This window comes from Capra hircus, chromosome 28, assembly GCF_001704415.2.
Source record: "Capra hircus breed San Clemente chromosome 28, ASM170441v1, whole genome shotgun sequence".
NCBI classification, from domain to species: domain Eukaryota; kingdom Metazoa; phylum Chordata; class Mammalia; order Artiodactyla; family Bovidae; genus Capra; species Capra hircus.
This window is the reverse complement of record NC_030835.1, coordinates 6522016-6546969: the sequence shown is the minus strand read 5'-3', so window position 1 is coordinate 6546969 and position 24954 is coordinate 6522016. Positions and strand designations below refer to the sequence as shown.

The following is a 24954-nucleotide window of genomic DNA, read 5'->3' as shown; positions in this document are numbered from 1 at the left end:
TCTTTCCAGCCACAGGGCCAAGCCAGAGGGGATTGAACAAGAAAGGTTTGGGTTAATGGGGCCTAAAAATTGCCCAACGTTCTAGGACTGCTCATTAACCTTCTCCTTGGCCTGAATCCCTAACTCTTGCTAACAGTAGATGGAGGGGGTCTGTTACCGGGGGATGGAGGAAGGGTAGTCTGGTCCCCCTTCCAGCCCCCCTGCCCTCGCCCCCTGCTGGGAGCCGGTTCTCCTCAGCTCTGCACCCACTAATTGGTCTCATTAGGAGGCAGGCAGGAGGCTGCAGAGGCGCCGACCCGAGCTGTGTCATCCGCTTAGCGCCCTCGCACTCCCGCCCGCGCCCCCTCCCGCCGCCGCCGCCAGGGTCGTCAGCTCTGCACTCGCCGTGCGCCCGGGGCATGCTCCACGCTCCGGAGCCCGGCCTCGGCTGCGGGGAGCCGCGCCACCCGCCCGCGGAGACATGGGGCGCGGCCCGCCGGCCGTCCTGGCCCTGTGGATGCTGTTCCTCAGCCTGGGTGAGTGGCCGCAGGGTGCAGCTGGCCCCGATGGGGACGAGAAACGGGTGCCAGCTCCACCCAGGTGGACCTAGGGACAGTGCTGGACCGCTCGCTTCCAGAGTGGGGCTGGGGACGGGGACTGGGCGCGGGGAACGGGGACCCTGGCTGTTCTTTGCTTCTTCAGAAGCAGCTTTGGCGGCTGCACTGGGGGCTGCGGGAGGGCGTCCCCACTCCCCCTGTGACCTTGGCCAGGGACCTGTCCCTCTCTGGGTCGCGGTTTCCCAGTCTGCCCACCGATGAGGCTGAAATCGGCCGCTGCCTAGGTTCCAGACAGCCCAGATGGTGCGCGTCCCTGACAGGTGCAGCCCAGTCCGAGCGCACGGGAGGTGGTAGCCGCGGGACCTCGTGGGTGCGCGGGGGTCGGGGAGGGGAGCCTGCCCGCCTGTGGGGCCAGACAGCGCGACCAGCGGGTGCGGAGCTGCCCCTCGGCGCTCCCAGCTGTCCTCTGTTCTGGGCTCTCTCCCTAGCTCAGGCCAACTTCGCCCCCCACTTCTTCGACAACGGGGCGGGCAGCACCAACGGAAACATGGCCCTGTTCAGCCTCCCGGAGGACACGCCGGTGGGTGAGTAGCCCTGGCGCCTGCCCCGCCGTCTCCCAAAGGAGCGGCCCACGTTCCCCCGGACACAGGGACCGAACCCGTGACTCCTCCGAACCTATCGAGAGGCCGAGCGCCAGGCGGCAGGCGCTCCCCGGCGCCCCGTTAGCGCTCTGAATCCCCCGGGGCTGTAGCGGGAAAGGTCTCCACGCAGTCGTGGAGACCCGAGCCTGGGCAGTTCTAGAGATCCAGCCGCCGGCCCAGAGACGTGACCTGCCCCAAGAGGCAGGCGGAGGTCCCCAGATCCGGGGCTCCTGACCCTCTGTATTTATGACCTTGAACAAAGCACTTACTTCCAGAGCCCCAGGGCGCTAGGCTTTAAAACGGCCCAAAACAATGAGTTCACTGGAATCTGCAGAGACCGGGGAGGAGGAGGGAGATTCGCACTTCCTCTCCTTCACTGGATGGGCAGAGCCCTGAGAATAAGGACGCGCGTGTAAAAGGAGCACCTGCTGAGAATTCTCTGAAGAACTAGTCCAAGCTTGGGGAACAGTGCTCCACCTTAGTGATTCCTCCCTTCTCCCTCCTCCCCCATCTCCAGTCTTGGCTCCAGGCAGAGACCCTAGAGTTAAACCCAGCAGCCCTGAAGCCCTCTGTAGTCTGTAGTCTGGATTACAATCTGTAAAGCAGTGGCTACACCTGCTAACTGATAGTCGGGAAGAATAAAGAGGAAGAGAGGGCATCCGCCAGTGCTCAGCGTGTCTCCTCTGTCTTCTTCCAGGCTCTCACGTGTACACCCTGAATGGAACAGACCCCGAGGGAGACCCTGTCTCCTACCACATCAGCTTTAACCCCAGCGCTAGAAGCGTCTTTTCAGTTGACCCCAATTTGGGAAACATCACCCTGATTGAAGAGCTGGACAGAGAGGTACGGGGACCTGGGAGGAGCGTTGCCTGCCAGGTGTGCAGACGGACCTCGGTGGGCTGGAAGTTTCCCTCAAGAGCATCCTTGGAGAGGTCTCATAAGTCACAGAAAATTCAGCCAGCAGATCAGGGCTGGTTTTAAGGGCAGGTCTGACTTGCGTAAAAGTACGTCCCTCTGTGTGCGCTGAGCCTGCGGGGGACAGGCTGTGTTTCTCTTGTGAGACCCCATGCCAGGCAGGTGAGCCAGCTGCCGGGACCCCAGCTGTGGGTGCTGCCAGCAGACCCCCCCAGCCCAGAGAAAGGAAACGGTGGGGACACAGCAAAGGAGGTGCGATGGCACTGCCCCAGCCTGTCAACCCAGGGCAGGACCGGTGACCTCGACACCCTTCCTCACTGAGGCCCCACCATGTCCTGGGGAGAGTTTGAGACACCACAGACCTGGATCTCTGAGGAACCGTAGGATACAGAGCAGTGCAGCAGAGATGAAAGGGAGAAAGGGGAACATTTTTAAAAGGATGAAAAACCCCTTCCTGCATCCTCCAGCACACCAGTTGGCAACTCTCCTCGTTCTAGCAGGAGGGTGCAGATTCTGTTGGCACCCAAGCCCCCTGAGTTTATGAGAACTCTTGATGGGTTAAATCCCAAACCAGGTCTCAAGCATGACCATGGCCAGAGGTAGTGGAGGAAGCTTTTGGCCACCCCGCCCTGCTCCAGGGCCCCTCTGATGTGCCCAGCTTCGGGGTCCTCAGGGCACCTCCGACTCCCGGATCCTCACTCTGCCCTTGTGCTTCACAGAGGGAAGATGAGATTGAAGCCATTATCAGCATTTCCGATGGGCTGAACCTGGTGAGTGCACACTGCAGCCAGCAACCACTCCCCCGCCCCCAGCCTCTCCCTGGGTCTGAGCACTATGCCCTCCCCCAGGGGCTGGGGGTGGGGGCTCCCAGCTGAAGTCCAACAAGATCTGCCCCAGTAAGCTTATAGGAGAGAGGGGACGGAAGGCAGAGAGCGGGAAGAGATAGACCTGCCTGCTGCCCTTCTGACGGAGCACCCCCACATTCCTCAAGCAGTACCTCCCCTCCCCTCCTGTATCCTCCCGTCTGCTCCCTCTCCTCCAGCCTGGCTCTTGGCTCCATCCTCATCGCACAGGCTGAATACCTAGGCATGCATCCCTCCTCCTTGCCCCTTCCTACACAGCCTCCACTTTCACCAACCTCTTTTTAGTGCTTCTCAGATAATCCCAGGGGCTCCCCTCCCTCCAAGGCTCCCAGACCCCAGTCTGAAGCCACCACTGTGCAACACAGTCCTGCCTGGCCACAGTCCCCCGGCTCAGAAGATGCTGCCAGCTGCTCCCCACTACTCTCGGGATGGAGTCCTAGTTTCAGACTGGCATTCGGAACACCCTCAGCCTCAACCACCTTCTCTCCCACATTCGCCCTACCTACTGTCTAGCCCTAAATCTGCTTCCGTTCTGTTCTCTGAGCTCACCAGGCCTTTCACTTTGCCTTTTGCCCGTGCTTCTTCCTGACATACCTTCCACCCCCTTTTCCCTCTCACCCACAAATGGCTTGCTTCCCAGGCCCCCCTGGTGTCCTCCACTAGGCTGGGTCAGACGCCCCTTCTCTGAGCCTCCGGATGCAGCCGCCTAGACCGGTGCCTTTAGCTAGGTTGGGGTGCACAGTGCCCCCAGAGTCGTGCGGTGCAGGCCCTTGCCCTCAGCGGCCAGCATGTCGCTGTTGTCAGGCTGAATGATAACACGCTTGTACATGCTGATCTTTGCCCACCACTCCACCCTGCAAATTTCACACCGTCAGACAGAGCACAGTGCTTGGCATCAAGTAGTTGCTTAATAATAGTATGCGCTTCATGAATGACGAAAGAGGGAAGGAAGAGGAAGGGAAGGGAAGGAGGGGGGGCAGAGACTGCACCTGGGCTGGTAGAGGACATTCTCCTTTATCAGAAGGCCTCACTCTCCCAACTCCTGTCCCCTTTGCCTCTTTGCAGGTGGCAGAAAAAGTCACGATCCTGGTTACTGATGCCAATGATGAGGCGCCCAGGTTTATCCAGGAGCCCTACGTTGTCCAGGTTCCTGAGGTGAGCGAGGGGCCCCCAAGCAGTGCTGATGCTCTCCCACCCAGACCTGTGGCCTGTCCTCTGGACTGACCTGTGACCTGGCCAAGAGGAGCCGGGCACTGGAGGGAAGAGCCCCTCCATCACTCACTAACCTCACCCCTCCCCTCTGTGTCCTCCCCCTCACCTCCATTGCCATCCCCTCATACATTCATTATTATTCCAAAGGAACGTTTATATACCATTTTCCATTAGAATTTTAGTGTACTCTTATTGTGAAAGTGTGAAATATACAGAAAAGTAGAAATATAAAGAGTTTAAAAAGCCACTCTTAATCCCTCCAGCTTGAGACAACATTGTTAAATTTGGGGCTATTTCCTTCTCGTCAGTCCTGTGATTCTTGTTTTCCGTTTGTTTTACATAGTTGTGACTGCTAAACATATGCTTTCTGCAGTCTCTTTCACTTAAATTATAACATAAGCGTGAAGTTGTAATCGTGAAGTTGGGGTACCTAACATTTTAATAGCTTTCCTTTAATAGCACATTCCAGCATTTACTAAACTGTTCCTTTATGTCTGGATATTAAAGGTGCTTTAAATTGTTGCCATCATAAGAAACATCAAACTCTGAACTTAAAAGTTCCTTTTCTCTAATGGGAATGATTTGAAATTGCTAGGTCAAAGTATGGGTACATGTGAGGCGTTGTCAGATTGATTTTCCAGAATGGAACCTGTTTGCCTTTACCCTGGAATGTGGGAAAGGGTATGTGTCCTGGTTCCTGGTCCACACTGGGGATTCTTGCAGTTTTAAATGTCTGCTAACTCAGTAGGAGAAAGCTATCCTTTTTGGCTCTAAGCTGCAGGTGTGTGAGCCCTGGTGATACTGAATACGCCCTTATTTATTAACTATTTCCAGTCATTTCATATTTAAAAGCTCCATCTGTTGGGAGCCCTATATTTTTCTTTGCTCTTTGCCTGAAGCTGTTTTCGGATGGAGGATGTTTGTTTGTTCCCCCTCTCCTGACCCAACTTGGACTCCAGAGTCTCCTCCACCAAGGCCCCTGCTCCTGTTCCTGCTCCCTGGGTCAGTGACCGCCTTTCACCTGTCTTTAGGCCTCACTCCCCCGACCCCACCTTCCCATGCCCCCACACCCCAGCTCCCTGAGCTCCTGTCACGGCTCCTGGGACTGACCCTCTGTGGCTGTGGCCCCGCAGGACACACCTTCTGGGAGCAGTCTCGCCAGGGTCCGTGCAGTGGACAGGGACACCGGCTCTGCAGGGAGCGTCACCTACTTCCTGAAGGTAAGGTGGGGCGCTCAGGAAACAGCCAGGGCCTGGGCTGGTGGGGACACCTGGGTGGCCTCCACCGCCATCCATCAGGTCCGTGCCTCAGCGATTCCCAAAGATGATCAGAGATGGTGCGTCCGATTCCAGCGAGGTCTCAGTTCACTCAGATGTGGGACCAAGCGGGGACCCGAGACTGGCCTGAGCAGAAGCCATCTTCCCCTGACTGGCACATCCTGGCTCCCGTTAAGTTGACCTGCCTTCCTTTCCCCAGATTTCAGGACCCTCACCTCACCACCGGCCAGTCCCTTCCCCAGGAGATGACCTGGGCATTTGGTACCCACACAGAGTAAAAGAAACCTGTCTGGGCCTAGAATTGTCAAGAGGAAAAAGGGAAGGGGAGGCAGCTCTCAGGAGGAGCAGAGCAGTGACACCCCCTCCCCGCCCTTGTCCATCCAATGCACTCTGTTAAAGGCAGAGACCCCACCCCATGTCTCCTGCCTCCCCGCCAGCTCCTCCAGGACCCACTGCCCTCCCGCCACAGCTGCTGTTTCCGCAGCTCCTCCTCTTCCCTCCACTTTTAATCTCTTGCTTTCACAATTTTCAAGGTAGTGTAGCTCAGTGGTTAGAAACCCTGGAAACCCCCCCTGGGCTCCACGGGTTCTGGAGAGATCCCACCACCTCCCCCGCACAGGGGTTCAGCCATTATGTGACTTTCCCTGATCAGCTTCCTCACACACCGAGTGGGAAAGATGAAAGCACACCCTCACTGGATTGTGAGGAAAGATGAAAGCACACCCTCATTGGATCGTGAGGACTGTGTGTGTGCGTGCCAAGTCGCTTCACTGCAACCCCGTGGGCTGTAGCCCGCCAGGCTCCTCTGTCCATGGGATTTTCCAGACAAGAATCCTGGCGTGGGTTGCCATGCCCTCCTCCAGGGGGTCTTCCTGAACCAGGGACTGAACCTGGGTCTCTCACATCTCTTGCACTGGCAGGCGGGTTCTTTACCACTAGTGCCTCCTGCGAAGCCCGTTGTGAGGGTTAAACCCATGAGAAGCTCCAGCAGCAGCTCTTGACCCACAGTGACCCCGTCTTCAGATCAGAGATCATCTCCTGTCCCCACCTGACCTTCCCCACCCCCACCCAGATGCTGCCTGGCTGACCCACAGTCACTTAATGGTGGGGCTGGAAGATCCTGAAGGTTCTCTCTGTCTCTACGGCTTTCAGTCCACACCTCCTCTAGGTTAGAGCATGCTGCTGAGGTTTCCACCTGGGAACTCTGGGCCAGAGTTTAGCCCCGAGCTGGGCCCAGTTGTTTTCCAGCTGAGGCCAAGAGAAAACCTGAGGCCCTGCTGGAACCTCTTGGCTGGACTGAGGGAGGGGGAGGGGAAGGCCTGAGCTCCAGGAAGGGGGACTCTGCCGACAGGAAAGCCTGAGTGCCCTGAAGTTGCACCTCAGCCCCTAGGTCATAGTTCCTGTGACAAAGGGTGGTGAAGACTCCCTTTCAGTAAGCAGAGCGGGTGCTCCTGGGGCTGGCCTGGGCCCTGCCCCAAGGCCCAGCCTGCCCTCGCTCTTACAGAATCCACACCCCTCCGAGTTCTCCGTGGACCGCCACAGCGGGGTGCTGCGCCTCCAGGCCGGGGCCACCCTGGACTTCGAGAAGGCCCGGGCCCACTTCCTCACTGTGGTTGCCAAGGTAACAGGAAGGGAGGACTGGGAGCATCCTGGCAGTCCTCAGCCTCCATCGGGGGAAGCTGCCCTTGGATGGGAGCAGTTAGGTTCTATGATGGAGGGGACAGACGGTGCCACGGAGGCGGGAGTGGGGCTGCCGCTGCTCGGGATCTGTGTTGAGCGGACCCTGCCGGACAGACATATTCTTCGGGGACGCTGGTGTCTGTGAGCCGGAGAGGGCATATTCCCTCCCAGGAGAGGGCGTCCGCCCCTCAGGACTGACCGGCCAGCCTCCCCTCTGTAGGCCCAGTGGCCACGCCCTCACATCCCACACAGCCTGGCCTTTGGGCACCTCCGTTTCTCTGTCCAGGCTCGCCCAACCTGCCTCTGCCTCTCTGTGTGACCAGTTACCCACTCTGAGCCTCAATTTCCTCATCTGCCAACCCCAAAACTTGACTAAATTCCTCATATTTCTAAAGTGTGTGGTGTAGGGTTTGCAGCTCAGCAGGTGCTCAAATGAAGTGACTGCTCTTCCCCTCAAGGGCAGAAAACCCCAGCCTTCCTTCTAAGCCCCTGGTTTTCTTCTCCAGGAAAGTCCCTGCTGGCCATATAGGCCACAGGGCAGCCCCCTCAGTCTACGTTGGGAGGCCTGAGCCAGCCCTGCCTGCCAGTTACCCCGTGAGGGCTGGCTTGGTGGGTGCACACTTCCATGATGTACCCTCAGGCATGGGTCCACCTCATATTCTTTGAAGATTCTCAGGAGACTTTGTGGCTGGGCGGAGAGATTTTGGCTCTGACCCTCTCCTCCTCTGCTCCTCTTCAGAGATGATTTCCCTGGAGAGAAACCTAACTAACCCTTTTTTCCAAAGGAACGCTTTTGAGCACCTGCTGCGCACTGGCTGAAGACCTTCATGCATTATCTCATTTAATTTTCCTAACACCCGTAAAAGGGGGAAAATTATCTCTAAGTGGCATAGAAGCCCACAGAAACAGGGTGGGCCGCTGGCCTCGAGGCCAGTCAGTGGCAGGAGCCAGATTCCATGGGAGTCTGCTCGACTCTGGAGCCCAACCTCTCTTCCCTCTCTGATTCTTCTGCAGGATGGCGGGGGAAAGCTGCGAGGGGCCGACGTGGTGCTCTCAGCCACCACCGAGGTCACGGTCAACGTGGAGGACGTGCAGGACATGGCCCCTGTCTTCGTGGGCACGCCCTACTATGGCTATGTGTACGAGGACACCCTTCCGGTGGGTAGCTGCACCCCTCAACCCATGCACCTCCAGATCCCTCCCACCCTGTCCTTTGCACTGCCCAAGGGTCCCCCGGTGGAGATGGCTAGGCTCAGCCCAGGCTCGCTCACCTCACATGGAGGCCAGTTCTGGATTCACTGACTCAGGCCGCACACAGGCCATTTTGCACTGGGAAGTGTAAGGGGGAAGAGGAAGCTGCTCGTGTGTGGAGCACCTCTTGGGTGCCAGGGCTGTGCCAGGCATGTCTTCACTCATCCACACTTCCCCCAGCCTGGCTGCAAGTGTCAGCCCTGCAAAAGGGCTGTGAAGAGAGGCTGGGAGGAGAGCTGATGGTTTGGTTTAGAGGGGGCCTTTCCTGCACCTTGTACAGGAGGTGAGGCGCCAAAGTTTTGCTTCCTTTCCTCCAAGCCAGTAGCCTGAGGCCCCTTGGGCCAGTGGTTCTCCCGCAGTTTGCTGCTGAATCACCCTTGTCAGACATCACATGCAGGCCCAGGTCAAAGGCTGTCTTCAGCCTCTGCCCCTTTTGGTCTCTCAATTTCCAGCCCTGGGCCTGGCATCCGAGGGCCGGCCTGCCCTCCACCCAGGAGCCAGCAACGTCCTTTACTCAGCCCAGCCTGTCTCCCCACCCCACTATTTTGCCTTCGCCTGACATGTGCCCATGGGCACGATGCCCCTCGTCTTTCTCAACTCAGCCCAGGTGCCACTTTCCCCTCTATGGTGCACCCGTGTGTTACTATGCCCCCCAACCAGACCATGAGCTAAGCTAAGTCACTTCAGTCGTGTCCGACTCTGTGCTACCCCATAGATGGCAGCCTACCAGGCTCCCCCGTCCCTGGGATTCTCCAGGCAAGAACAAAGGAGCGGGTTGCCATTTCCTTCTCTAATGCATAAAAGTGAAAAGTGAAAGTGAATTTGCTCAGTTGTGTCCGACTCTTAGCGACCCCGTGGACTGCAGCCTACCAGGCTCCTCCGCCCATGGGATTTTCCAGGCAAGAGCACTGGAGTAGCTGGCTGCAGTTCCAGAACTCTCTGTGGAATGGAATTGCATCCTCTAGTCTCACTTCCCCAGTTTCTGATTATTTCCAACACCTCCTGAGCACCACCCCTGTGCTGGGTCCAAGCTGAGAAACCACCTTTCCAGAAGTTGCAAGTTGAGTGGTGGAGATGGACATAGAGAGGGAGAGAGAAAGGCTGGGCTTCCCCCATGGGGGCCATAGGGCAGAGCAAGGGGAGGCCCAGAATGTCCTGCTGAGGAGCTAAGGGGGAAAGAGGTGCTAGGAATGGGGGGAGAGGACAGTCAGGAAGCAGCCATGAGCATGGGTAGGCCTCTGGGGTGAAGGGTCTGCGTAGGGAGGTCAGGAGAGGGTGGCAGGCAGGGCTTGAACAGGGCTTGTCAGTTGAGACAGCTTCCCAAACTCTTCAAGCAGCCCCTGCAGCCACAGGACAAAATCCTAGTTCCTGGACTTTGCACTGGACCCCCTCTGCCTGGCCCCTCTCCCGGCTCTCCCTTCAGGCCCCTTTGAAGGCCAGAGACAGAAGAGGCAGCGGGTGTGAGGCTGGAGGGGGGGCAAGAGAGGTGAGGCCTGAGGGTGGTGTGTGGGGAGGGAGGCGTGTAAGACGTGTGAGGAGGAGGCCCAGGCGGGAGCCCTCAGTGTCCCTGGGCAGCTACGTGCCAACCCACATGGCAGGCAAGCAGCAGGGCGCAGGCTGTCCCTCCAGCCCTGGGAGGCCAGGGGACTATGAGCTTCCTGCCGAGCAAGGATGGGGCCTGGCAGAGGCCTGACTCTCGAGTGTGGTGGCCCCTCCCCTCTGTGACGGGAGCAGCATCTGGGGAAGGGAGAACCCCAGCACCCCCCCACCCCCAACGTTGGCCTCAGTCAGCTGCTTCTGTTCCTCCCAGGGCTCAGAGGTCTTGACGGTGGTTGCCATGGATGGAGATCGGGGCAAACCCAACCGCGTTCTCTACAGTCTGGTGAATGGTGAGTCTGGGGCGCATTGCTGGGCTGTAGGTACACAATCCTGGGTGGGCAGGGTGAGATCCCCAGTCTCTCTGGGTCCCAGTTTCCTCATCTATAGGCCAGAAGGACAAGGTGCGTGGAGAGTAGAGGCTGGGTCCCTCCAGGAGGCAGCTCGTCTCGTTGGGCATCTGCTCTTGGCCCTGCTTGTCGTTGTTTCCAGTAACAGGGAGCGGCGCTTTGGGTAGGGAGGGGCAGTGGCATTACTGAACGCAACACAGGCAGCGCCAGGCCATGTTCCCACACACTCATGGGTGTATGCTCATGATAGGAAAGGGTGGCAAGCTTTCTTACACTCTAAATTGCTATGGTTTTTTCTCATTCCTTTAAATGTTTTGGCTTAGAGCATATTATTGAATTAAGTGAATTAAATACAGTGATGATTCAGGGTGTCCCTAATACTCACCCTGTGTATAGATGAGAAAACTGAGGCTCCAAGAAGCTAAATCATCCCAAGTTCCCATTGGGCTTGAGTCTGCTGCCTCCTTCCACAATTGGGCAACAACTGAGCAGGAGGAGCCAGCTCAGGGAGGGCTCTTCAGCCCTCAGTAGCCGGCACCCTCCAGGGGCCACCACACCTGGTGCCTGGCCCCACACACGTGCACACATCTCCATGCCCTCACTCAGATACCATCACTTCCTCTGACCCTGTCCCGGGGACATGCCTGCTGCACACTCCCCTTCCAGCAGCTCACACACGTGCACACGTCTCCATGCCCTCACTCAGATACCATCACTTCCTCTGACCCTGTCCCTGGGACATGCCTGCTGCACACTCCCCTTCCAGCAGCTCACACACGTGCACACGTGCCCACCGTCACAGACAGGCTTCTCGCCCAGGCACTCAGACCCCTGACTGCCTTCCCTCCCCTCCACAGCTGCAAGCCTGCACACACCTACCAAGCACCCAGCCCACCCCGTCTCCCCGCCCATCTTCTTGCCTCTCCTTCTCCTCCTCCAGTCTTTCTCTTCCTTCTTTCCATTATTTTCACTCCTCCCTCCCCCTTTTCTTATCTCCCTCCCTTTGTACCTCTTTTTTCTCCTTTCTCTTTCCATCACACCTACCCACACATGCATGCATGAGAGAAGCAAAACACTAGGGAACCTGGGAGCCGGAAAGTAGTGACTTGAAGCCCCAGCTCTGCGCTCACCGTGTAGCCTAAGACAAGTTACTGAGCCCCTCTGAGCTCAGCTTCCTCACTGGCAAGACACAGAGGTACAGGAGACTTGAATGAAATACCCTGTGAGGCCTGGCACAACTCCCCTGCGCCACCGTGTGGCCTTGTACAGAACTGCAGGGCACATCTCTCTGTGACAGGAAGTGATGGAGCCTTTGAAATTAATGAGACATCTGGAGCCATCTCCGTGACGCAGAGCCCTTCCCAGCTCCGGAGAGAGGTGTATGAGCTGCATGTACAGGTACCTCCCTCGATTTTGGCCTTCTCCACCAAAGGTGATAAGACCCTGGCCCCCCACTCCTTACCCCTCAGGGCCCATGGTCAGGGGGAGGATCTAGACATTGTTTCAGGGAACACCTGCAAGAGGTGGCAGCTGGTGTGGGGAGCTGGGACAAGGCAGAGAAGGGAGGGTGGGAGCAGCAGTGCCTCGAACGTAGGTAGGACCCGGGAAGCAGAGAGGTGTGGGGAGCATTGGTTGGTTGGGGCAGGCGGAGGCATTGCAAGCGAGGGAAGCTTAGTGAGCCAAGGCTGGGGGTGAAAGCACGTGATATACCAGGGCGACAATGAGGAGCAAGTGGGACCTGAGCCAGGAGTCCACATCAGCCTGTAATGGAGAAACAGTTGGACCCCAAGTTGGGGGACAGAGGAGCAAAGGCTCTCAATACAGGTATGGACTTTTCCTGCAACGGGGCCAGCTTTGTGTCCATGCAACCTGTGTGATTACGCAGGGACCGCAATTGGACGTGCTTCGTGCTGGGCTTAATGCTTTGCTCTTGCTGTCTTGAAATTCTTAGCAATTTTCTAACAAGGGGCCAGCTCGTTTCATTTTTCACTGAGCCTGCAAACTATATAGCTAGTCCTGCCCAAGAGCAGTGAAGAGCCGTGGAAAGGCTTTGAACAGGATCAGAGTCTTGTAAAAGCTCACTCTGACTGCTCACTAAACTAGAGGGATTCTCAGATTCAGAGAGCTTGGCAAACAAAGATTTCCAGGGCCCACTACGGGGGATAGGAATGCAGTGTATCTGGGGGAAACCCAGCACTCTGCATGTTTCGAGCTCCCAGGTGATTCTGGCACTAGTCCCGGCCTGGCATCTGAAAACCCTGGTCCCAACTCGGGTTTGAAGGGAATCAGATGAGGAGCAGGGCAGCAGACTCATCAGCCCAGGTGGTAGATGGCAAGGGCCCGTGGGGGTGAGGGAAGGTGGGATGGGAAACATGGACAGGCTGCGAACTATGAAGGAGGCAGACACCACAGAACGTGGCTGTGAGGGGTCAGGGAGAGGAGAGGGAGGGAAGAAGCCGGTGTAGATCCTCACCATCAGAAACCCAGGAGGGAGGCAAGTTGAATAGGACAGGCATGATGCGTTTTGGTGCCTCGGGGACATTCAAGTTGAAAATCCACACCTGAGAGTGCAGGTTTGAGCTTCAGACAACATCCACGTGCAGGTAGCTGTGAAAGGCTAGGAGGGAATGAGACCACCCAGAGGAGGGCGGCGCGGAGAGAGGCACCACTAGCTGGGAACACCACTGCTGGAGCACCCCGACCAAGAGGGAGGGAGGGGGAGGAGCAGGTGAAGGAGAGATGGGGTCAAGGCCAACCTGCAGTGTGGAGTCGCATTAGCCGAGGGGACGGAGCACGCTGGAGGGTGAGGGAGAGTGGCCGTGCCACGTGCAGTGTGGGGATCGGCGTGAAGCGTCTGACTTGGGGACAGGCCGACAGCTGAGTGGGAGGAGCGAAAAGGAGGTGGAGGAATAAGTTCTAGAAAAGAAGAGTGGGACTTCCCTGCTGGCCCAGCGGTGGGGACTCCACCCTTCCCATGCAGGGGTCATGGGTTCCATCCCTGGTCAGGGAAGTTCCGAATGCCTTGGGATGTGGCCAAAAATAAATAAATAAATATTTCTTAATTATTAAAAAGAAGAGTTATGAAGCAGCTGGTATATGACAGAGTGGAGTCTGGGAGGGTGATTAGAGGACGGTAAGTTGAAGGCCAGAGCCTGCTTATAGGAAGGGGGGAGGAAGCCCTTCCAGGCCTCATGTGCTATTTGCCACATGCCCATGAGGCACCTGTGGACACTCAGCCCCGGCTTGCAGGCTGCGTTAGTCAGCCACTGCTGCCTCACCACACCTGTCTTCCCTGCAGCCTCCCCCTGGCAAGTGGACACAAGGGCAGAGTATGGCAAAGCTAGGGTCTGACCCTATGTCTGGCTACAAGAAGAGGGCGGTATGATGCGGTGGAGAGAGCGCTAACTAAGGGATCAGACACATCTTCTAGTCCAGCTGTGTGACCCCCGGTGACCACCTGACCCCTCCCGCCTCATCTGTGCTAGTTTCCTAGGACTGTTGTAATGTATTACCACAAACTTATTGTCTGAAAACAACACACATTTAAACACTGCAGTTGCTGTGGGCAGGAATCTAGGGTCAGCTTCGCTGGGTCCTCAGGTTCAAGGTCTCTCACGTGGCTGCCGACAGACATTCAGCCAAGACCGGGTTCTCACTTGAAGGCCCAACAAGGGAGGATGAGCTTCTGGGCTCACATGGTTATTGGCGGGACTTACTTCCCCTCGGGCTGGTGGACTAAGAACCGCGGTTCCTCTCCAGCTGTTGACTGGCGATCGTCATTAGTTCCTCGAAACATCAGAGAAGCTGTCAACAGAGCTGTCTGCTCTGCTAAAAGACCGAAGTTATGATCTAATCTAATCACAAAATGATAGTTCATCACCTCCGCTATTTTCTATCAGTTTGAAGCAGGTCCCTAGGCCAAGCCACACTCAAAAAGAGGAGATTACAGGGACTTCTCTGGTGGGCCAGTGGCTAAGATTCCATGCTCCCAGTGCAGGGGGCCCAGGGTTCAATCGCTGATCAGGGAACTAGATCCCACATGCCTTGACTAAGACCTGGTACAAATAAATTTTCTTTTTTTTAAGTAAAGAGGAGATTACATGAGGGCATAGATACCAAGAAGCAGGGATCATTGGGCCATGTTGGAGTCAGCCTGCCACACAGCCATTGCCACCTGTCCCCCACCCAGGTGACTGAGGTCAGCTCTGCAGGGACTCCAGCTGCCCAGGCCATGGTGCCGGTCACCATCCGGATCGTGGACCTCAACAACCATCCACCAACATTCTATGGGGAGAGTGGACCCCAGAACAGATTTGAGCTGTCCATGTATGAGCACCCGCCCCAGGGGGAGATCCTTCGGGGCCTCAAGATCACCGTCAATGACTCAGACCAGGTTTGTGGTCCTGCCCTCCACCTGTCTTTCTGCAAACCGCTGGGGACCGAGGCCCAAAGCTGAGCCTGCCTGAACCTTTCCTGCTGATGTCACCGGGGCTGGAGGGTCACAAAAGGAATGAGGCAAGAGTGGATAACCAAGAGAGAGAGGAGGGAGCGTAGGTAATCAGAGACCAGCTGCATGGCCTAAAGATATTCACAATCAATCAAAAAGAAAAGCAAGTCGGAAAAAAGCACCTCTGGAAGTTTTCCCGGCTTTCGGGGCCATTGCCCAGGGTTCAAGCCCTGGCTGGGCTATGACGTCCTGCAAGCCATGCATGAGGCCTTAAAAGGTGAAAGCACCTCTGGGTCTGACCCTCCAGATGCTGTGAACGTGTCCTGTTGCCTCCTGTGCCCAGCGCAGGGCTGGGCTTTCTGTGCTTGCTTCTGCCTCGTAGTTCACTCAACTTGTCTGATTGTTGGTCAGCTCTCCTAAGAATGCTTACCTCCCAGGGTCAAGGGCATGCAAAGTCCCCTTGCACAGCACGACTCTATAATGGTTTATTCTCATTCATCTTCCCTGTTTCCGCTCTCCAAACCGTTGCCCAGGGAGCCAATGCCAAATTCAACTTGCGGCTGGTGGGACCTGGGGGCATCTTCCGAGTGGTCCCGCAGACGGTCCTGAATGAAGCCCAAGTCACGATCATTGTGGAGAACTCAGCTGCCATTGACTTTGAAAAGTTTAAAGTGTTGACCTTCAAGGTAAGTGACGCTGTGCACTACCTTGAACGGGGGAGGGGTGTCACAGTAGTACCTAGGTTCATCCTTGAGAGGTCTGTCGTCACCCCCTAGCCCTCCTAGCCCTACTCTTTCCCTCTGCTCCTCCTTCGGACTTGGGGAGCAGTGGGGAGAGGAAAAGTATGATACAAGAGCTCCCCTCTACTCCGCAGCCTCACTGAGCTCCAGTGTCTAACTACAACTCTCCCCAGGAATGCAAGGAGGAGGGTGGTCCAAAGAAAAACCACCCATGTAATGTGCCATGTGAACAGACTGAGAGAAAAAACTCTTTGATCATCAGGAGAGATGTTTTCTTGTTTGCACTCGACATGCCAATTGTTCTGTTAAAAACTTTAGCAAAGCATGAGAAAAGTTCCTTTGTATTTGGAATTATTCAAAATGATAAACACATAAAGTTAATGTATATTTACATAAATATGTAAATAAATATGGGGGTTGACCCAAAAGTTCATTTGGAATTTTCCATAAGATGTTGGATGTTGTGGAAAAATGCAAACAAACTTTTTGACCAACCCAATATTAATAAAAAGAAAAAGTACTTTGCTGATATTAATTTAAATTGTTATAATTATAATTATACATGCATGCATATTGATAGCATCATACTTAAAAGTGAAATTCTATACAACATTGTTAATCAACTATACTTCAATCAATCAACCAATGAAAGTGAAATTTTAAAAGCATTCTTTGAAGTCATGAACAAAACGCGGATACCTGCTCTTACCAGTATTGTTTAACACTGTTCCTAGAATTAAATGTTTTTCCTAAATAAGAAAGGAAATAAAAGGTACAATCATTAGAAAGGAAGAGATAAAGTTATCCTTGTTTTTAGATGATGTGATTGCTTGCTTAGAAAAATCTAAAAGAAATGATCAAAACATTGTTAGATACTGCAAAGTTGCTAACATGATGGATTACCAAGATAGGTCACAAAATCTAATAATTTTCCTGCATTCCAAAAAAATAGCAATGAGAATAATGGAATTAGAGATCACTTTTATAAGAACAACTAACAGATAAAATTCCTAAGAGTTACCATAACAAGATTCGAGCATACAAATATCAAAAAATGTACAAATTTAACAAAAAGATAAAAGAAGGAGAGAAATATAAAGACAAACCCTGTTCAAAAATGCAAATTCTCATCAGGTTAATAAAGAATCCAATGCCACTTCAATTAAGTCTTACCCAAAATTTCCTTAGGGGAGGATGTAGGGAACTTGACACAATTATACTGGCTTTTATCTGGAGAAACAAACCGATAAGAATAATCAGGGAATTTGGGGAAAAAAGAGTATGAGGCAAGAATTTGCTCTAACAGATATTAAATTATATTATGAAGCAAAACTGCTTTAAATTGAAAGCAAAATATATATATATATATATATACAAACCAATGGAGCAAAAGAAACTGGTTCCAATGCAAATGGCAACTATAAGGAACCAGGCATTGCGGTCAGTTGCTGGGGGGCGGTGGGGCGGGGGGATGATGTTTGCCTTAGAGGTGCCCCCTGCAGGTGGCGGCAGGAATAGCTGGCTGGCAGCAGAAAAAATGGGAGGCAAGGCCGGTGGGTGCCGGGGTGATACTGAGACAGGATGTGACAGGCTCTCTGCAGAGCAACTGCCATCCAGACAAGTCTTCCTTTTCCTTCCTTCCCCAGCTCCTCGCCATTGAAGTGAGCACCCCAGAGAAGTTCAGCTCCACGGCGGATGTCGTGATCCAGCTCCTGGATACCAATGACAACGTCCCCAAGTTCACCTCCCACTACTACGTTGCCAGGATCCCCGAGAACGCCCCCGGGGGCTCCAACGTGTTGGCTGTTACAGTGGGTTGGGGGCTGCCCCAGGGACTGGGGGTGGGGTTGTGAGCCCCACTGAAGGGGGCCCTTGTGAAGTCAGACAAACCTGGGCTCCTGTTTGATAAACCCACATTCATTGGCTGTGTCCTTGGACAATCTATGCGCCCTCTCTGAGCCTCAGTTTTTATTCTGTACAATGGGCATAACAGCACCTCACAGGATGATAGTGAGGGCATGTAATGAGAAGTAGAAGGCCTTCCAGATCTGGTTCCTCCAATGCTTTAGACCTGAGGCGAAACTAGGGCTCCAGAGCAGGCCTGCAGTTCTCCCCAGCTGGGCAACCCTCCCACCCCACCCAAATCCTTGTGTGGCCATTGAAAGCAAGAGCTGCCAACATGCCCTGACAATGGGGCCAGGGCCACTGGGAGCTTTCTCTCTTCCAGGCCGTGGATCCAGACACAGGGCCCTGGGGTGAAGTCAAGTACTCCATTTATGGATCTGGGGCAGACCTGTGAGTAAATCCAGAAACCCAGGCAGGGCCTTGGGCAAGGGGTTTGGGAGGCTGAGTGGGGGAGGAGGATCTGTGCTGAGGTCAGGAGGAGCCTGGGCCGAACGGCACCTGGGCTGGGGAGGTGAGCCTGGGGGCCGGCAATGAAGGGCAGCTGTAGAGAGCCCGAGGCAGAGGTGTGGGCATACACCTGAGGAGGTGAGTCTGAGAGAAGTAAGGTCATCACCACAACCTGGAGCTGGGGCTCATGGCCTCCGGGGCCAGGCAAGCAGTGCTGAGCTAGAGAGAGGCAGGTCATGGGAGGAGAGGGAAGGGCTGTGACTCGGGTGAAGTTCCATATTGATAGTAAGTAGATGAGTGGGCCTGCCTCCCTGAGTCAGACTGTGAGGATGTGGAGAGGAATAGACGAGATGCTCCGAGAAGCTGCCCAACGCATCGCTGCTTCTTCTTGGAGGCGGCTCCTTACTGCAGGCACGTGTGTGCACACGTGTGCATGCTTCGGCACACCCTTGCTGCACTCTCTGTGCCCGGCAGCTTCCTGATCCACCCGTCCTCTGGGATCATCTACACCCAGCCCTGGGCCAGCCTGGACGCTGAGGGCACTGCCAGGTACAACTTCTACGTGAAGGCGGAGGACATGGAGGGCAGGTACAGCCTGGCCGAGGTGTTCATCACGCTGCTGGATGTCAATGACCACTACCCCCAGTTTGGAAAGAGCGTCCAGGAGAAGATAATGGTGCTGGGGAGCCCAGTGAAAATTGAGGTGAGCTTCAAAATTAGCTGAGATGTCGTCACGGCTTGGTCACTGTGCACTTGGCCAACTCCAGGGCCCTTGGAGCCTGTCCTCTCCCTGCCCCGCCCCAGCGGGCTTAGGTAGCTTCCTCCTTAGTATCTCGGGCACACTGTGGGAGCCAGGCACCCGTCCAGTACTGTCCGAGAGGATCTGTGGGCCTGATGCTGGCAGCTTGTGTATGCTTCTGGCTAGAGCCCCATGGGGACCCTCCCTTCAAGCTTTGGTCCCACGGCATTTCCCCATGTGAGTATCCGACAGGCTAGAAGCCACGACTCAGCTCAGCAGGCGGCCCAGCGTCCAGCTGCTGTATCCGGGAGCTGCTAGCCAGATGCCCAGGACCTCGCTGGAGATGCTGCTGCCTGCCGGGCCCCTCCACCCTCTCACCATTGACTGAAGGCTGGCCTCGCCCCTCTGTGGGCACCAACCACATGACAATGCCAGGCTCTGTGTGAGACCCTGACTCTGGCCATCCTGGACCTGGCACTTCTGGAGTCACTGTGGCTAACTCCTCCCTGCTCCCCCCGGCAGCCACCAGCAACCCCCACACCGGCAGCCTGGCTGTTGCCCCAGAAACGCCCACTCCCTTCCTCTCTGTCCTTGCTCTACCTACCCCTGGTATGTCACTGGCCAGGTGTCAGCCTGGCGCCGGTGTCTAAATGCCCATCATTCTTAGACCAAAAAAAAAACTTTGTTCCTGCAGCTGCAAGTGGCACTGTGGCTTAAGGATTTCTTTTCAAATATCTTGGACTCCTGAAATAGGCAATGATTTTTAAGGTACTTTATATACCCCTACTGGTTCAGATAGTGAAGAATTTGCCTGCAATGAAGGAGATCCGGGTTTGATCCCTGGATTAAGAAGATCCCCTGGAGAAGGGAATGGCACCCCACTCCACTATTCTTGCCTGGAGAATTCTATGGACAGAGGAGCCTGGCAGGCTACAGTCCATGGGACCGCAAAGAATGGACATGGGTCACAAAGAACTGGACGTGACTTAGAGACTAACACTTTCACTTTTCACTTTCACTGTACACCCCCATGCCCACCTCCACCCAGAATTAACCTCTGAGAAAGAAGACATTATTGCCACTTTACAGATGAAGAAACGGAGGCTCGGGCAGGCTGCACGTTTGGTTGGCCTGAGCTCACCCAGCTGCCTGCCTGCTTTCACAGCACTGCTCCTCCACTGCTCTGCCTTCCCAACACGGAGAAAGCATGAACCCCGAAACCCAGCAGGCTTGACTCTGGACCCAGCTCCCCTCCTTCTCCCTCTCCATCCTTACGCAAGACACTCAGCCTCCAGGCTTTTTGTTTCTTAGCGGTACTGACTTGACTAGGCTTGTTCTGAGATTAACAGCACACATATATAGCCAAGCGCAGACCTTGGCTCATTCAGTTCTTCCAGTTCCATTCACTCAAAACAGGATTAGGACCATTTCCCACCAACCCAGCAAACTGCATATGACCTGTCAGTTCAGCCAGGGGACACAAATATGACCCTCAGAGCCCAGCTCCGCCTATCCCTCCCTGTGCACAGGCCACAGACCAGGACGCAGAAGAGCCCAACAACCTACTGGACTATTCCATCACCCACGCAGAGCCGGCCAATGTGTTCGACATCAATACACACACAGGGGAGATCTGGCTCAAGAACTCCATCCGATCCCTGGATGCCCTGCACAACATCACGCCCAGCGGGGACCGCACGTGGTCCCTAGAGGTGCAGGCCAAGGACCGGGGCTCCCCGTCCTTCAGCACCACGGCCTTGCTCAAGATTGACATCGTAGACACTGAGGTGAGTACGAAGCCCACGTGGAGGGTTGGTCAGAGGCCAGCTCAGGCCTCCCTGTAACGTGGCCAGAGAGAAAGTGAAGTTGCTCAGTCGTGTCTGACTCTGCAACCCCACAGACTGTAGCCTACCAGGCTCCTCTGTCCATGGGATTGTCCAGGCAATAGTACTGGAGTGGATTGCCATTTCCTTCTCCAGGGGATCTTCCCAACCCAGGGCTCAAACCCAGGTCTCCCACGTTGTAGACAGACGCTTTACTGTCTGAGCCACCAGGGAAGTCTGTGGCGAGAAAGACCACCTTCCTCCAAAGACACCCACCCCGTGCTCACAGAGACTACCTGTGCCATCCAACGTACAGGCTTTGACATCAGGTCGAAATACTGGTTTCAACCTTTGTAGCAATGTGACTTTGCTAAGTCTTTCCCCTTCCTGTGAAATGGGACTCACGACGCCTCCTTCACATGCGTGTTGAAAGGCAGAAGTAAAATCATGTGTGGTTCTCAGCTCAGTGTCTGGCAGGAAGTCATCCCTTAAGAGGTTCCTAATATACTTGGGCAGACGTGAACCCCCCACCCCCATCAAAGGGAAGCAGTGCCAGCTAATATAGTTCTTCATCCAATCCAGCCTGCACTGTATTTTTTCTGTGTGGTTTTTTTTTTTTCCCCTGGAGTAAAGCCCATAGTTCTCATCAGATTCTCTAGGGCACGACTGACCCCAGAAAGCTTAAAAACCATCTGGCCTAAGGGAGCTCAGGGCCCCTGCTCTGTCCTGTGGGCTCCAGGCAGGAGTGGCTGAAGGCACCTCTCTTCTAGATGCTGTCCCGAGGCCCCATGGCCGCCTTCCTGATGCAGACCAAAGAGAACCCCATGAAGGCTGTGGGCGTGCTGGCTGGCATTATGGCCATCATTGTGGCCTTAACCGTCCTCATCTCCACCGCCACCTTCTGGCGCAACAAGAAGTCCAACAAGGTCCAGCCGGTGCGGCGAGTTCTCCGCAAGCGGCCCAGCCCTGCACCCCACAGCATCCGCATTGAATGGCTTAAGTTCCGAAGGACCAAGGCCGCTGACAAGTTTGTGCTCAAAGAGGCTCCTCCCAATGAGAACTGCAACAACAACAGCCGTGGAAGCACACCACCCCCCCAAGCCCCCGCTCCCCCTCCACCACCCAGCACGGCACCCAGCATGGGCCAGGCCCCCTGGACCGTGCCTACTGTCTCTGGCTCACTTGGCCCTCAGCAACCCCAGCAACCATCACCAAAACCCAGGGCCGTGGCGAAACGCAAGGCCGTGGGAAGCCCCGTCCAGTCAGCTCTAGTCTCTGAGCTCAGGCAAAAGTTCGAGAAGAAGAATCTACATAGCAAAGCTTACTTCTAGACTGTGTCCTGTGGCCCCTCTCTCCCCACTCCAGTTGCCCTGATACCTGGGCCACGCTCCTCAACTCTGCTCCTTAGGGTCACCCCTGTTTTGTACAATGGTGTAACCCCCATAACCAGGGCTCTGGACAATGCCTTGGGCAAAGGATTTCTCCCTCTGGCTATGACCGCAATTGGGAAACACTTCCCCATCACCCAGCTCCTCGGCACATGTGCAACGCTCCCCGTGCAGCAGAGGCTGGGCAGCAACAAGGAGCCAGATTGATGTCTCCTATTCTCCAACTCCAGACCTCACAGTGTCGCTTGGGTCCTGCTGGGGCCCCAGCTTTCTTAGTTCAGGAGCAGAGCCCTGGCCACATGTGACAAGGTTGACCAGCACCTGGATCCTGAAGCCTCCAGCTAAAAGCAGGAGCAGAAAAAGGCTCAGGGGCTGACTAAGGCTGAGGGTCAGTGAACCTTGCAGGCTGTGGGAAACCAAACGCAGCCAGAGGGCGAGGACGTGTTGAGAACTCTTGTCGACTGTGGGCCTGCGCCTAAAACCCATTGGAAGGTGGAGGATGGGGTCTGGGCAGAGACTGTGAGCCCCTGCTATGCCCCCTCAGGACCAGGGACACAGAGGCATAAGATGGACTCTGTGGGAGTGAGCCCTCCCCCAGCCAGGGCTGCCCTGGGCCCAGAGATGGCTGGAGCCAAGCTGGTTGCCCCAGAGACATCCTCAGGAGCAACAGGTACCCTCAGGAGCTGTCCCACTAGAAGTCCTTGAGGAGACAGAGCAGGGCTGAGATCTGGGGAGACTTCTGTTTTTATCCAGCTCTTCTGCTCACATGTGATAACCTTGGGAAGGCTCATCCTCTTTCTCATCTGGAAAATGAAGAACGTGAATCAGCCTTATTCATTCACAGATCTGGGATGAGGATAAAAACAAGTAGTAGTGATGAGGGCTTTAACCAAGTGCAAAGCAGCACGAATAGGAAGTATTTTCCCCCTGGCCAGTTCTCCTGGGTGCAGCTCTTCCACGAAGTATTAGGAGCCTCCCAGCTGTTCTGCAAAGCACCCACAGGGGGCGCTGTGCTAGGGGTAGGGTGCTGCCACTGATCCAAGATGGCTGGAGCTGGACCATGCCGTAGCTTCCCTTCCACCTCCCCCCAGCTACATCCCCCATGTAGCCCAGGCCAGCCATTGTCAGAAAGAACCAGAGCTGGGCCGCACAGCCAGCCAAAGCTCCATCTTGCCAAGATGACGAAAACGAGTTCCCAAGAGGGAGAGTGATTGCCAGAGGTCACAGACGTTTGGCGGCAAGAACCTGGTTTGAGGGCTCAGGGCTCCATAGCGAGTCCCTCTAATCGGACTGCACCTCCTCCGCTTGTGACCACCGCCCCCAACAGAGACGACGTGCAAGCTTCATTTAATGAAAGAAGTTCCATCCGACTTTAAGGACACTTGCCAAGAAGAAATACAGATATGTGCCTAGAGAGAGAAACAGAACAGTTCCTTGCATTTCACTCCACTCACTCATAACCCCTCTAGGATGTGTGTGAATTTAACCACAGATTGTATGCAAATATGGTTTTATTGATTTCCGAGTTGGTGTGTGGAGGTGTTACTCAGATGAGCTGGTGTGCAGGCTCCTTGCTGGGGTTTCTGCGGTCCGCAACCCAGGGTGTATTAACAGCTGGGCTCTAACAAACTAGGAGCCCAGTCTCAACAAGTGGGTATGGGTTTCAAGACTAGGTTGGATCATGTTTGCCCTTCACAGAGAGTGCAGCATCCTTACAACTTGCATGTGGTCAACCTTTTTTGTAAATGATCAATAAAATCTGTTAACCAAAAGCCAACCTGACCTCCAGCTCCCTGCCTTTTTAAAAAAAAAAATTCTGCCACTCCTGCAGCATGCAGGATCTTAGTTTCCCAGCCAGAGATCACACCTGTGCCCCTGCATGAGAACAGAGAGTCTTAAACACTAGACCACCAGGGAGGTCCCTCTGGATCCCTGTCCAACATCAGTGTTAGCTGACTTGTAGAGGCCAATCTTCCTGATAGCCAAGATCAGGGCTGCCCCTTGGTTCTTTTACCGGGTCCATCCCCCAACCCCCAGACCTGACTGTAGGAGGCTGCGAAAGTTTTTCCAAATTGCCATGCATACATCTCCAACAGCAACGCATTTGTGGGGCTTGTCTACCTGAGTAGATCCTGGCCTGGATGGGGCTTTTCTCTCAAGCAGGACAAGCCCCAGCTGGGCTGCCTGGGGAGGAATAGGGTCTGGAGCTAGCACTAATTATCCAAGCCCAGCTCAGAGAGGGCAGGTGTGGGCATGGAAGCCCACACATGGAATCAGTGTCGTCTCTGGGACAGTGGCCCTGGGCTGGAAGCCCAGGAGAGCATCAGGGCCCAAGGGTGGAGAGTGGAGCTCCAGGACAAGCCCGGGAACTTGAACCAAGGCAGAGTCAATCTTGGAAACTAGGCATGTGAGCAACTCTTGTGCTGGAAAGTATGGGCAGAGAGCCTCATTGCCAGCCCAAGTCGTGCTGAGAAAGAGGAGGAAGATACGGTGGACCCGTAAGGGACCCGCAAAGGTGGTGGCACCGGAGGAGACCCCAGACCAGTGGGAGTGAGTGTGGGCCAATGCCACTGCAGGGAATGGGGCGGGAGCCGGGGCAAGGGAGTGCCTGGCCAGCCACACTGGGCAAGCACAATGCTACACCTCAAGGTAAAGAGCTGCGAGGCAGGGTGAGAGATGGGGCAGGCTGTCCCACTCTTGGGTCTCCAAGGAGTCTGTAGAACAGTGTGTTTCTTTCCTGTGGTTGAGCTCAGACTTTCTAATTATATGAAATAACATTGTGCTTTACAGTCTGACAGCCCTGAGTCTGAATCCGGGTTCTGCCACCTAAGTGTGACTTGGGGCCAGACACCAAAGCCCCCAGGGACCTCATATTCCTCATCAGTACATAGTGAAAACACCGCTATGAGGATGACAAGAGCTAATCTATGCAAAGCACCTGCCGCAGCTTTGTTTCTGCTGATGCGAGCTCAGGAGGCAGGTGCTATTCTTAGCTGTACACGAGGGCATTTGAGGACAGCTGATGGTCCCCATGCTAGAGCATCATACCCAGAGGGGAGGGCTTCTTCTGCTCATCCTGACTTCCAGGATGTTTTCCACCCTCTGATGGGCCTGGAAACCTCTCCCAGGTACTAGGAGAAGAGA

At 55.1% G+C, this 24954-nt stretch overlaps 1 protein-coding gene across 1 annotated transcript; it reads left to right on the top strand.

Moving 5' to 3' along the window:
* On the top strand, positions 400 to 23584 carry CDHR1 (cadherin related family member 1). Its single transcript, XM_018042644.1, has 17 exons — positions 400 to 515; positions 1025 to 1120; positions 1875 to 2020; positions 2812 to 2862; positions 4021 to 4110; positions 5301 to 5387; positions 6949 to 7065; positions 8139 to 8282; positions 10186 to 10264; positions 11619 to 11719; positions 14511 to 14714; positions 15302 to 15454; positions 17155 to 17319; positions 17736 to 17803; positions 18335 to 18563; positions 20129 to 20386; positions 21193 to 23584. Exons 1-17 carry the CDS (start codon positions 461 to 463, stop codon positions 21751 to 21753), a joined length of 2604 nt encoding a protein of 867 aa, XP_017898133.1. The 5' UTR covers positions 400 to 460; the 3' UTR covers positions 21754 to 23584.